The following is a 14,885-nucleotide window of genomic DNA, read 5'->3' as shown; positions in this document are numbered from 1 at the left end:
GAGTCTTGCATCACATAGTAACATACTTGCCAATGTTAACAAGTGCCACACCTATAGAGTACAGTAGAGATTGGCATGCATCACATTTGGACGGATGTAACAATTGTTAGCTTGTGCCACACTTAGATGGAATTGTTAGCTTTAGCCCGTGTCGCATCTAGATAGAAATGTGAATGTTAGCATGCACCACATTTAGACAGATGTAACCATTTTTTAGCCTGTGCCACACTTTGGTGGAATTCTTAGCTTTAGCCTACGTCGCATCTAGATAGAATTGTGAATGTTACCAAATGCCACACTTGGATGGAATCGTGATCACTAGCCTGCCTCACATCTAGATAGGATATTGAAGATTTGCAAGTACCACAGTCAGATGGAATAGTGAATGATAGCAAGCATCACACCTAGACATAACTGCAAGGACAGCAATGCCAATTAACCAATCCATTAACAATTTCACCCCTCCGCAAACACCTCTCAAACTCTAACCAAACACAACCACAAGCCTATAACACAACAATCCGCACAAACTTCACTACACTGCAACAGCAAAACAAACCACACATAGACTTGCACAACAGCATACGACGACTACTGACCGTTAAACACCCCAAGCCCAGCCAACGGACCCACCGGACAGAGGCTGCCAACAGCACATCACTGCTCTCTTGCACTTTTCCAGCTTGTGCCACTAACTCACCCCCCCCCCCCCCCCCATTTTTCCCTTTTTCAGAGCCGCCGGTGCGCCAGGGGACCACTCCGGTGGTGATAGTGCACGGTACAAATATTCTTCAACATTAGAACTGTTTAATTTCTAACCTGTTAATGCTAAAGTCCAGCAAAATGAGCTGGGGGTCTCTAATGTAAAGAGGAATTAGCACATTTCTGAGAATTCTCCCCAACACTTGGGTTACGTATTGCCAGGAGGACAAGGTTGCTGTAGTCTCCCAAAGGATATTGCACACAATCTTGCCTAACAGGCTTCTGAAGTTAGGATTGAATCTCTGTGGATCTATAATGCTTATACTAATCTGTACCTTCCTTTTCAGGGGTTTGATATGTATTTTGCCATACTCTAGTGATGTGTATATATATCTATTTTTAGTGTTGTGTGATATTACCTGTTGTCATTTTTCATTGTTATTTGGCCATAGCTAAAGAAGTATTTTTATTTATTTTATTTATTTATATTTATATAGCGCGCAAGCAGCCCAAGGGCATTGAGGCGCTGTTACTTGCAAGAGCTTAGTTACAAGGGCACAGGAATAGTAGCATTCAATGGCACATTATGAATACTACAAGGCATAGTACTGATATTCCGACCGGTACAATTGGTCATTACATTACAGTTTATGCAGTGGGTCATATGATAGGTATTCAACTGATGCGACGCACCTTATGTGAAGAGGATGGTTTTCATGGCTTTGCGGAAGGCGCTGAGGGAGGCCTCACCGCGGATTGTGGGAGATAGGGCGTTCCAGTGAGTGGGTGTGAGATATGGGAAGCTGGATCCACCCGCTCTGGCTCTTTTTACTAGTGGCACAGAGCATGTTGGTATATGGTGATCTGGTTGGCCTTGTAGAGGAGACAGGGAGGATCCTTTGAGAGAGGTGTTTTATACCAGTTTGTCCAAGTGTGTTCCTTGACTGGGTCACTGTGTGTGCTCATTGTGGACGCCTTACAAGCTCACCACCTCCTGAGACTTAGCCTAGACCACTCACCTTGCTCCCTTGAACTGGTTTGGCTCCAGCTCCCAGAGTTGTCCCTGTCACAATACTAGGTTGCATTGGTGCCTGACTGGACATGGGCCCATTCAGGCACTCTACCAGACAAAGGACAGGGAGTGTTAAACTCCTCCCCTGCTTCCTGTCCTCGCAGACACACTGAAGCCTTGCCAGGGACATCCAGGGGTTCCCACCAAGGGCAAAACTCACACACAGACATTGTTAAAAAATGCTAACAAAGGACAACCACACATGAAATGGCGAAAAAAGAAAGGAACCACCAGGTGACTCTTTTGTGCATAACCGAGGCTGTGAATACAGGGACCAAAAAGTCACAGGAGCAGAGAGAAGGGGGATAATAGTATCTCTCCACATATGGTGGTATGTGCTAATATCTCATAAATCAAAGGTTTAAGGAAGGATAGCCCTTTATCCTTAAGAACAGTAGTTTTTAAGGATAGTCGAAACATTTCAAAGGAGGACCCAAAGGGTCGCCAGCAACACTGCACATAGGGGGCTGTGTGCTGCAAAAGCTAAAAACATATTCCTTTAAAGGTATGTGGAGGAAAGCAAGACTACAACTTGAACAGCGTTCCCAAAGTCAAAGCAATTAAGAATGAATGGGGAGGAGGCGGGAATCCCATCATTCAGGAGAGAAAGAAAAAGGTCCAGAAGTTCAGCAAAAAGTGATGGGGTCTCACTAGGAGACGGGATTTAGTATAAAACTGATGAATCACCCTAAAGCCCAAAGTCTCTGCCATTAGTTTTTTAGGGAGAATTCTCATAAATGTGTTAATTCTCTTCTACCTTCGAGTCCCCCAGCTCTTTTGCTGGACTTTAGGACTTTTTATCTCTCGTAATTTTAATGTGATCAAAGTTGTGTTCTTTTTAACTTTGGAGTCTAACAAACTCCATAGGCATCATCTATACAAAGTGCCACACAGCACCTTCAGTGCCGTGGCACAGGGAAGTCTCTTGTATTTCCCAACGGTTTAAATACCTTCTCTTGGTGAAACTACTGTTTCCAAGAGCAGTGAAGTGAAATTGGCTTTACTTACAATTTGTAACTTTCTAGACCCAGCACACAGCATCTTACCATAGGGTGCTGGAGGGATTACTTAGTATCCCCTTTGTCTAGTTTCTCATGTAACATTTTGTTACCCTTTCTACAGTTAATGGCTGGTGGCAGTGGTTTCGTTTTTACCGCGGGCTGCGTTTGCAGCCACGCTAAGGCCACCCATCAGTGCCCATTTCGTCAAAATGGCCCCTGTCTTCTTTTTTCGACATTTTCTGTTGGAAAGGTCGCCCTTGAGATTTACTCTGTGCGCCAAACCAGGTTTGGTCTCTTTGTTCATTATGTCTTTGGCAGGCTTCACTCGTAATTCCCGCCTCTGGCTCCAGTACGTCTGGCAGGGCAGGAAGCAAGGTAGGTGCCCAAAACTGCCTGTGCTTAGTCCCCTTGGGTACAGGAATGCACCCAATGATGATTGGCTGGCTGGCTGTCCGACAAGGACAGCCACCCTGCTGTATGAGTGACATCTAAGCTGCGAATGAATGGGAACGACTTGAATAAAAGGCAAGGTCTTTTGCAAGGAAGGTGACCACTGGACGAAGGAACCGGAGAAAGAAACTGGAAGAGCAGCTTGCTGCACCTCTTGGACCGTTGGTTAGCCCGCTGAAGTACTGCTGCAGTGCTGAAGCTCCTATTTCGACAACGACTAGAGAAGGCCAGAAAGGACGACTTCACGCCTTGGTTTGGTGTGACCAATCAACTCCAAGACTAACCTGACTGAAAGCCCTCTCTCTGCTGGCTGTACTTCCATTGCTGCTGCAGGAACCAAGTGCCAGGGTACAGGAACACCAAAATAAAGTGCATAATTTTTAAGCCGGACCCGAGCTCCAGGAAGATCCTCCGGACTCCCTCGAAGCAGGGCTGACCAAGCCTGAGCCACCTCAACAGAGTGCTGGACCCCAGAAGCAAGGAAAGGCCTCAAGGTGTCCAAGAACCACGGTGGTGCTATTTGCGAGTAGCTGAAACCACAAAGTGCTGCTGATCTGAATTGCGCCCATTGCTGCCGCCAACCTTCGAATCGTAGTGCAGGATTCCCCAGATGTCCCCACGACTGAGGCCCAGGAACAGGATCTGCAGGAACTATAACGATAACAGATGCCAGCTGGAACCATTTCTTCAGACCTACGATAATGTGAACTAAGGGGTACTTACCTCTTGTGTGTAGCTTGCTTGCTCTCAGTTGAGACTTGCATTGGCTGCCTTTTGCAGAGTTGCTTGCAGCTTTGCCCTTCACAAGCCTCCCAATTTCTTGCCCAACAGTTATTGCTTTTTACAACAAAACTATCTTTAACATTTTGCAAGTCTTTTTACCTACCTCTTCTAGAGTTTGCTCAATTGACATTGGCTGTCCTGGCTCCCTGAAGCCTCTTCTTACCCTCTGACTTTGTATTTTACTCTCCCTCCAAAAACTCATACATACCTTACTTGTATAGCTGGGAAAGGGTTAATCTACATTGCATTGGGGGGTTCAAAAGTGCTTACCTGTTTGAGAAACTTGTGTATTACCATTTAAGTGTGAAAAGTGATATATTAATGTTCACAGTTTCCTAACTATGGAAGTCACCTCAGGGTGTAGGAAAATGTGTGCCATCCCAAAAGGGTATCTACTTTAATGTACTGAAGGAGTGTATTTTGGAGTGATTCTATTGTTGCCAATTGCTCCCTTCTAAAGACGGCTTATTTTAAAACTGTCTGTTAAATTAATAAATAACTATTCAATCCAGAAACCTTGATTAGAAGTGTTATTTGAAAATGTGTCACCGTGAAACTCTATGTTGCAACCCTACAGCTCACTTTGACCCCTCTTGAGATGAGCCTAGCTGCTCAATCACACTACCAACCTGTGTAGCACAGGCCAATACCAAAGGTTGGGTTACCTATTGCCAAGAGGACCAGGCTGGTGTAATCTCCCATAGGGTTACATTTGTTGCTTAAAAATAATCTTGCCCCTGCACCACCCAGTATCTATACAACAGTGCTCTTGGGTAAAGACACCTTATCCTAGGGCTATCTCTGTTCTGTTATTGCCTGCTTTTTAAGTCATTTCTGTTCTTAATGACACCTTGTTAAATACAAATGCTCAATATGCAAAATAATGCCTTCAATCACGGGTAAAATGTGTAGAAAACATGAACATCTCGACCAAAAACAGATTTAATTGTTTGCTCTTTACACTTCAGTTACTGCTTGTTTTGTTCTGGTACTAACATTTAACATCCTTTTTTCGCTCAGTTATGTTTGCCTATGAACAGTGCCTATTGGTCCTTGGCCATCACCCAGACATCTGGTATGAAGCTGCACAGTACCTCGAACAGTCCAGCAAACTCCTTGCCGAAAAGGGGGTAAGATGAAAGTTTTCACCTATTTAAATGGTATCCCAAGGGAAATAAAAGAATGTCGGATATGCATGTCGCCAGAGAGTGCCAGCTGTACAAAGGCTTCTATGTATCCGGTTTGCAAACTGCACTGCTGGGTTTTCCCCATCCTTTGCCCCACCGGTGATGTAACCCTGTCTGTGCTAGGGAAGTCCCCAAAAGACCCTCTGGTCAGAGTGCCTCAACGAATTCCCTATTTGCAGTGGTCGAAGTGTACTAAAAATAGTAGTGGGACTATATTCCTTTTTGGCCTGTCCCCGCTGCCCACAAACCCCATCACCACACCCTCTCCCACGCACAATACAAACACCCAAACACATGTGCCTCCTGTTTAAGGGAACGTTCAGTGCAGTGCACTGTTGGGTAAGAATTGGTGCAGTCACACTGTGTGAGACTACACAACATTTATCTGCTTGGTATTAGGTAACCCACCTTTTGGTATAGGTCTGTACTACACATGTTGGTAGTGTGACTGAGCAGCCAGGTTATCTCAAGGGATAAATGTGAGCTGTACAAATAATCTGTCAATACAAGTAACACTTAACCTCAAGGTTTCAGTTATAAATAGTTATTTAATTAACATACATTTTTAAATGAGCATTCTTTAAAAAGGCAATTTGTTGTTACCATGTAAATATACATTAAAAATACTTTTCAGAATCAAGTTGGTGGATAATCTTTGGATATGCTTCTTACACAATTCCTACACCCTCAGGTGACTTTAGTTACAAGGACAGTCATGGTATTTGTATATCACACTAGTACACTTTGCAGATTCTGAGGTTGTGGAAAGGTTAGGGAAGGAAACGGGTTAGAAAGTTTATCAGTATGTGTGAGGACATCTAAGTCTTCCAATGAAAGTTAGATAAGCCTATCCCAGCAGTAACAGTATACAAAAAGCTACCACCTATGAGGGGCAAACGGTATCAAAGTCAATAGACAATCGAGAGTCTTCAGGGAGCCGGGACAGCCAAAGTCATTTGGGACAGTCTATGGATCTGATGTACTTCTTATATCAGTCTTGCGCCAAGTTTTAGAGAGTTAGAAAAATCACTTTGTTAGGTAAGATTTTCATAGACCTAGTAAATCTTAACATTTTCTAGTGGGAACCTTTTTCCACACACAATCTTTTACTCTTATGGGTGTCATTTCTTTGACTCTCGATAGTGTCTTTATAAAGTTATCCTCTTTAACAACTGTTAGGCAAAGTTTGTATGCAGTACCCTCTGGGACCACTACACACAACTCTGACTACAGGTATAGGCAACCCAACTCTTGGTAGAAGCTTGTACTAGACAGTTTTGGTAGCGTGTTGAGCAGCCAGGCTTATCTCAAGAGGGGTAAATGTGAGCTGTAGTGGAGTTACACAAAGATTCAGTTACAGGTATTCGAATAAACAATTACACTCAAGGTTTCTTGCATAAACAATTATTCATTTATCAATCAGTTATAAAGCCTTCTTCAGAAGGGAGCAATAGAATAGTAACACACAAATACACTTCAATACTGTACTATTTCTAAATCAGTAGAGACCCTTTTGGGATGGCCCACAGGCACAACTTACACCCACAGGTGTCTTCAATAACTGGGGTGCTGGGTACTTAATATCTTACTGTTGGTATTTAGAATACTCTTAAAAGGTGGTAAAAGGCAAAGGTTATTAGAACATTAGAACAAGAGTCCACAAATATTCTTAAGTAGGCAAGTACTTTTAGATTTTCGTAGAAGAGTCATTCAGTTCCATAGGCTAAGCCAAAGTCAATGGGCAAAAGTCTTGTATAGGATGAAGCCCTTCTGGTAAGTAAATGGAAAAGTCTTTGCACAAGTTCTTAGGAGTGTTTGATGAAAAGAAGAATCAAATGTAGGGCCACAAGCTGTTTAGACTTGTGAGTTGCAGAAGTGGCAAGCACTCTGCAGTAAGAGGTACGTTCTCTGACTGTTTACATTACCCTAGAAATGAAGGAAAAGATGCAACAGATGACTTCTGTTCCTATGCAGCTCTGCAGGTCTCACTGTTACTGGGCCTCAGTCATGGGGACAAGAGGGAGGACATCTGACTCCTGCAATGCACTGGGACGGTCAAAACTCGCAACCGGCAAACTTCACTTTTAGTGGCTGTTCAGTGTTTCAGCTCCTCGTGTCTACCGCAAATAGCAACACCGCAGTTCCTGGCTATCGAGGTGGACTTTCCTTGCTTCTGGGGCCCTGCACTCTGTTGAGGGGGCTCAGGCTTGGTCAGTCCTGCTTCTTGGGAGTCCGGAGGATCTTTCAAAAGCTCTAGGCCAGCTTAAAAGCAACGCACACAATCTGGTGTTCCTCTCCCTGGCTATACGGTTTCCAGCAGCACCTCTGGAAATTCAACCAGCTCCGAGATGGATGTCCAGGTGGTTTACTTTGGAGTTGCTTGGTCCCACCAACTCAAGGGGAGAAGTCATCCGTGCAGGGGCTTCTCTGTCGATGCTGTTAGGCAGAGTTTGTATGTAGTACCCTTGGGGACCACTACACACAACTAAGAAGACTACAGGTGTAAGCAAACCAACCTTTGGTATAAGTCTGTACTACAGTTTTTTGGTAGCGGAGCTGAGCAGCCAGGCTTATCTCAAGAGGGGAATGTGAGCTGTAATGATGTTACACAGAGGTCTACAATCACTGGTGTTCAAATAAACTTACACTCAAGGTTTCTTGTTAAAATAATTTATTTCACAGTCAGTTATAAAACTTTCATAAGAAGGAGGCAATATATATCGCACACAAATATACTTCAGTACTATACACTAAGATTCTGAGGCATTCAGAAGACTTTGACGGAGGAGTAAAAAGGCATAGGTTATTTAGAACATGAAAGGTTACAAGTTATTCTTAGACAGTGCAAATATTTAGAATTCACCTGAAGAGTCCATTCTATTCAATCGGCTATGCTAAAGTCTTGGATAGGATAAAGCAGTTCTGATATTATATGCTGGGTCACAAGCTGATTAGGCCTGTGAGTTGGGAAAGTTTCAAGCACTTTCACCGTGAGAGGTAAGTACTCTGTCTGGTTTTACAGTACCTTACAAAAGAAGAAAAAGATGCAGCTGATGACTTCTGTTCCTGGCAGTTCCTGCAGATCTCGCTGTTCCTGGGCCTCAGTCGTGAGGACAAGAGGGAGGACATCGGGGGGGACTCCTGCTCTGGTACAGTCAAAAGCTCGCAATTGGCAAACTTCGATTCCGGTGACTGTAAGTAAAGTACACAAACTGGTGTCTCTCTCCCTGGTTCTACGGTTTCCTGCAGCAACTCTGAGGAAATTCAACTAGCTCCAAGATGAGTATCCAGGTGGCTTACTGTCCCACCAACTCAAAGGGAGAAGTCGTCCTTGCAGGGGCTTCTGTTGATGCGAACTTGGTGATTCTGACCTGCAGCAGGTCTTCACTGGGCAAACCAACGGTCCAGGAGTTGCAGCAGCCATCCTCTTCAAGCTCTTCTTCAGTTCCTTCATTCCAGTGGTCGGCTCTGCCTTCCAAGCCAAGAGACTCTCCTTTTATTCAGTTCTCTCCCATTCATTCCAGCCTAGCTGTCACTTACCCTGCCGGATGGCTATCCTTGCCGGACTGTCAGCCAGCCAATCACCAAAGAGTGCATTTGGGTCTCCTAGGAGACTAAGCACAGGGAGTTTCGGGCATCTCCCTCACTTCCTACCCACCCCAGACACTCGGGCACCAGAGGCGGTCTTCACTCCTGAAGCCTGCCAAAGGCGAATGAACAAAGAGACCAAACCTGGTTTAGCGCTGAGAAAAAATCTAGAAGGACCTTTCCAAAAAGAAATGGCGAAAAAAGAAGAGTGGGACCTGTTTTAACAAAGGGGGCTCACACGGCATCTTGAAAAACATGGCTCCTGCGATTTAACATTACCGGAGCTAAGAATAGTTCACGGTCGGGAAAAATCATTGTAGTTCCATCAGCCATTCTGTCAGGTCCAATCTCGAATCTTCCTGCAGGAATGATGCTGGCCCACCAGACCCCCCAAGTATGCCTGCCCAATAGTCTCTAAGAAGATAAAACTACCAAGCTGGCAAACCCAAGGGGAAAGGGGAATTGGTGAACAAAACAAAGACATATCTTCACTGGATAACACTGATGTCTGATGCTCTCTGGTACTGGATTATTCTCTCTTCAGTGTCTGTGAAATCTAAGGGAAAAACCAATAGTGTGTGTATATATATATATATATCTGATCAATAATTCTCTCTCTCTCTTATTTACTTTCTTTTTGAAATACCTGTTGCCTATGCTTGTGTGCTGATAGGCATTCTTTTCTGATGATGTTGAAACAATTCTGTATTTCTTGGAAACTCAAGTATGTGTAAACTTTCTTGGATTTCCTAAACTTCAGACAAATCTTCTTTTCAATAGTATCAATAGAATGTCATTGCTGCCAAACTCTCTCTCTCAAATATTTTCTCTGGGAACAGTCTTTATCATTGGAGAATTTGTAACTTTAGAATTGCGCATAAATAAATGTTGTTTAATCCTTCAGAAGATACCGCACATCCCTCCGACGTATCTGCAATATTAAACGAACTGCGCATCCATCCGACGCCAAACGAACCGCGCATCCATCCGACGCACTATTCCTTAAATAAATGAACGAACCGCGCACTTGCCAACGCTTCGTTTCCTTGATTAAGAGCTACACAGGAACCGACGCTAAATTCTTGAAGTACGAGCCGCTCCGAGCACTATTTCCCGGAGTTGAGATGACGCGTACACGTAGTACGTAAAAAACATAAGGTTCTTTTCTCTAACCTTAATACTAACGACGAACGCGAGGCAAAAGATACGCTCGCGCTCGTGACCAAAATATATAGAGTTGGATACAAATATAACTCAACTCAAACTCTATATATATATATATATATATATAAATATATATATATATATATATATATAATAGTACTAGAACAAACCGCGTGTTAGTAATTAGATTAGCATCGCGCGTAGATCAAAACTAACAAAAAATAACTCGCAATTGCAGAATATAACAGCAGATTGTAACAAAAAACTTCTAAATAAATACAGTTCTTTCTTGTCTATGAACATTGTTTTTTTCTTTTAAAAAGACAACGCATTTCACTCCATGTAATATATCTTCAATATTTGAATAACTTAGCTTGCTTCTTCTGTAACTTCTTGTCTTCTAAGAATCCTTGAATATAAGTCTTTCTTTTCTGAAGTCTGGGACTGATAATTCTTCTTAATATAAGTAAATTATAGATTTTTCTTAAATCTTCTCTCAGAGCTAAAGAGACTGCAACCTGCCACAAAGGCAACTAAAATGAAAGGCAGTTTAGAACTCTGTTCAAAATTCCAAACTACCTCATCAATGTTTTCCTCCAATCACTGTTGCTGTACTAACCCTCCATCTTGCCTTGGGGAAAGAAGTGATTCCTGAAATCTTATTAAGGAAGTTTTTGTACAATTCTTTTAATTAATAATAAAAAATAACTTGAACATCATACTTCTAAATAGAATTACGTCCAAAGGTTTTATTGTTAAATGATGATTTCTAAATCAAGTATATAAGTAATTGATGTCTGAGATTGGTATGATAACAGTGTGTCTTTTATGATTGTGAACCTTTGAAACTCTAGAAATATACCATGGAATCCTGACAGTCTAAGAGGAAAGGGTAGCATTTGACTGTTACATGAGTATCTAGACACAGGGGATACTAAGTAACCCCTCCAGCACTCTATTGTAAGATGGAGTGTGCTGGGTCTAAGAATTTGAAAAGACTAGTAAAGTCAATTTCACTTTACTTACTCTGGCGCGCACCCCAAAGTACTTTAAATACTTTTTACTGTGGCCGCGTGCTGTTCGATCCGACTGCTGCTGCAGCCTGTTGGAAACGCAGCCGATTTCAGCTTTCTTCTTCTGCAGCACCCGAGGCTGTCAGGATGTCTTAAACTGCTGCACCAACATGCCTGGACTCGCCAAAAAAAAAAAAGGGACTGCCCACGTTGCACTTGTGTGTGATATGTTGTGGTGTTCTGTCTAACACGTTGTGCTGTACAAATTGAACACGTTGTGCTTACATTGACTGCACACATTGGTTTACTGGGAAACAGTGTAACAAGTATATTCTCTTTTTTTAAAGGTGTGTCTAACCAAAACTGCAGCTTCACCTCTGGCGTGGTGACCCTGAGCTGCTCAAATAGCCAGAACCCAGCGCACTCGCACCCAAAGTACTTTAAGTACTGTTTACTGTTCAGGGTGCACGCGACGCAGGGATACTCGCTAAATCTCTAGATGGAAACTCTTGCATTAAAAAAAAAAAAAACCCTCGATTCGATTGGACCCTTGTGAACGCTTCTAACACACTAGGTAATAGTGATATACCTGAAGTGGGCGCCAAGTGGAGCGGCCGGTTATATTCCGATAGCCCTGTTAACAAATCACTTGGCAGTGTGAAACCCTAGCTTCTCTAAAAAGGCATAGGGCGCGTAAAAGATTGTGAGCCTGAAGGACAGTCTGTTGGGGAGACGGGCCGCTGGGCGGATTCACCAAAATTCTTAAACCACTATGTAATCTCAGCCTAGCATATGTCTGTTCATGTTCTATTTTGTGTGATATTATAGTATGAATTACTTGGGATCCTGTTACTAGATGACGCCCAATTTGATCTGATAGGAATGGCAACATACTTGACGGTTTGAATTTGTATCTGTCCCAGTGGTTATTTCCTCTCTGGTTACGCAAATTGATTCGTGGTGGTGCTTCTGTCCTTTTATTTAGGGGCTGTGCTGGGGAGATAATACCCAATCTACCTGGTACTATAGTCATGTCTAGGCGGAGAAACAGTATTGAATACGTTTATGCTCAGGGCTCTGCAGTAGGCCCTTCTACTAGAAGCATCACAACACAGGGCACAATACTTTATGACGACATTCTGTCGGCTCCCCTAATCTTTACCCCTGTAAAAAAACACCCTAAGAATGGCTATGAACATGCCACTAACTTTGCCCCCCCCTGAACCAAGTGACTCCCTCCTGTTGGACGCTGAGGCAGTCGCGCACTCATCCATATTATTAATGGGGGGGATGCGCGCAGGCCCAACAGGTGGAAGAGTCGGAGGCTAGCATGGTTGGGGTTGTACAAAGGGAGGAGGCTGTAGTTATTCCTGAGACCTCATTCTTAGACACGCCACCAGATTTTTTTCTCAGCAGGTGATTTGCATGATATGTCACAACCTCTACTGGACCCAACGAATTCATTTACTGCACAGGTGGGTGTGTCTTCCGAAACTGGAGGGTTACCACACTCTATATTACAGGAACTAAAAATCCATTCTACGGGATTTATGGAATTCCGAATATTGATGGAAAGACGGCTTACTCGAGCTAAAATCGGTATAGAAGCCCTGGATCTCCTGCCCACTAAACTAGTGACTAAGCTGTTAGCCATGGGTATACCATTAATTATAGAAGACCCAAAGGTGGCGGCCCCAAAATCAATTGTTTCGGATCTCCCACTCACGGATAAACAATCCGTGGTAAAGGATGTCATACGGAATATTAAAAATAAAAATAACCAAAAAATACAACCAAAAAAAAAATGAAAGATCGGAAATTCATCCTTCTTCAACCGAGGAAATAAAACTTCGAAAAACAATTGGAGAAATTTCATAAGAGAAGACTCAATGCAATGATCAGGATGTAGAAATAATAGAGCCTTCAGACACAATAAATAACCCAGTGGAGGGAGCATATTGTATTCCATCTAACTCCCTTTCTGAGGAAATGTCGCATAAAACATAGTCAACCAAAACTAAGCCAGGCAAAAATAAAAAACTTTCTGAAAAGGACCGATGGCCTCACCAATAAAGCAGAGAAAAAGCTACATTCTTTGAGAAATCGAATTCACACAAGTCTGGGTTACCCTCTGCATTCCGGAACCCTGCTCCAAATGAGCCTCCGGTAGTAGCTATTCCATCGGCTCCAGTGGAAAAGAACCTTCAACCACAGATAGGGGAGGACCTCTTACCAAATAGCAACATATTAGAGGCCCATGTTATTGTGAGCAATCTGGTTCCGGGACCCCTAGATAAGATCACATTGAATAAGTCTGAAGTAGTGCTCCTGATCAGCACAGCTGTGGAGGAGGCATTGAGGGACCGAACCACACTTGAAACTGAAATCTCCCCAGCTATAGGGGCGGCCAATGTTCTAGACAAGCCAGCTCCACAGGAGGCGCCGAGTTGTACAAAAGCATCCCGGCCCATCAGCTCCGCTCCTCCGATGGTCCCTGACAAAAACTTAAACAATATGTCCCTATCCCTGAACCCATCTGCAAAGGAGTTTCAGTTAAAAGGCGATATACTGATACCCGCAGAACCGAGCTCACTGCCGCAGCCGGGGGGGGAGGAAGGGGGAGTCGTCCCTCAAGAAAGATAATATTGCTGAGGCCTCCACTGCCCCGGGTAATTCGGTTCCGGGGTTCTCAGATAACATTGTTGTGAGCAAGTCTGAGGTAGCGATGCTGATCAGCTCAGCAGTGGACACAGCAATAAGGAGCAGAACACTCTTAGAGATGGAAGCGCCGACATCTATAAGTGCTTCCAATTCCAATTCAACAGGAAATCCTGAGCAGTATAAATGAGTTTGGGCCTCCGAACCATCTGTGCCCCACAACAAAGTTGCTGGACAATAACCCAGTGACCAAGCCTCCATCCAGGGACATTCAATCCACCCTGAATGGAGCAGCGGAGGGGGACACAGTGGAAAGAGCTCCCAAACATTACATGGACACAGAACTTAAACATATCTCATGGAGGAAACCGTGCCTTTTAGAGCTGCCATGCATCCTAATATACCCTGTTTGATTGTGGCTTTCAGCCTGCCATGAATAGGAATAGATCCCTGCAACTCTTGAATGATATTCCGGCATTAGCAAACTTGACCACGGCAGATATTAAAAGGGTGGATTTTATCCATCCGCATTGCTTGGATCATGTAAGATTGGTATTCCAATCGAAGCTGGTATTTCGAAACGTCTTATTAGAACTAGACCAGTTCAATAAGAGGGATTTGATATACTCCTCTTCGGTGACGGCAGTCCGCAGTTTGAGGGACCTAACACACATGACCTGTCTAGATTGAGACCCTTGGAAGGACCCTCCATTAAAAAAAAAAAAAAAAAAACTAGAGAGCCTCGAGGAATGGGATCCAAGCTGGAGATGGCTGGCTCTGAGCCTGCGAGACTCAATATTTCAGCTTCAAAATCTCAAACAGCACAAATAAATCAGGATAACACCAGTGCCTTATTATCATGGAATTCTCGTGGGAATTGTCATCTATTCTCCTCCAGTGAATTATGCCAACTATTAAGATCCAAAAGCATTATATGTATACAAGAAATGTGGATGACATCTAAATCTCATCTGGATGGATTTGAGTGTCTCCATCTTTTGGCTTCTAAAGGGTGGATAGGCCGTCCGAAAGGGGGCTTACTTCTGGCAATAAAACTAGGCATTGATATTACCCTGATTGAAACTTTCATAATCCATCCCTCTGCATTGGGGGTGCTCATAAAGGTGGAGAGCTTAGCTCATGTTTTAATTTGGAATATCTATTGGTTCCCAGGGTGCAATCTATGCGAGCTAACTTCCCAATTGGAAGTGATTATGGAGAAATGTTTCTGTAAATATCCAGGCCTCCAATTTCTCTTGATGGGGGA

The 14,885-nt window shown here is 43.4% G+C and overlaps 1 protein-coding gene across 1 annotated transcript in view; it reads left to right on the top strand.

The window, feature by feature from the left end:
* CSTF3 (cleavage stimulation factor subunit 3) overlaps positions 1–14,885 on the top strand; it is a 731,385-nt gene that overhangs the window by 447,140 nt on the left and 269,360 nt on the right. Inside the window, exon 11 of the mRNA XM_069623577.1 lies at positions 5,029–5,138. Within this exon, the coding sequence (XP_069479678.1) occupies positions 5,029–5,138 (110 nt within the window). The remainder of the gene's footprint in view (positions 1–5,028; positions 5,139–14,885) is intronic.

Source organism: Ambystoma mexicanum, chromosome 11, assembly GCF_040938575.1.
Source record: "Ambystoma mexicanum isolate Mex_15411 chromosome 11, UKY_AmexF1_1, whole genome shotgun sequence".
NCBI lineage: Eukaryota > Metazoa > Chordata > Amphibia > Caudata > Ambystomatidae > Ambystoma > Ambystoma mexicanum.
The sequence above is the reverse complement of the archived record's forward strand: the minus strand, read 5'-3'. Positions and strand labels throughout refer to the sequence as shown.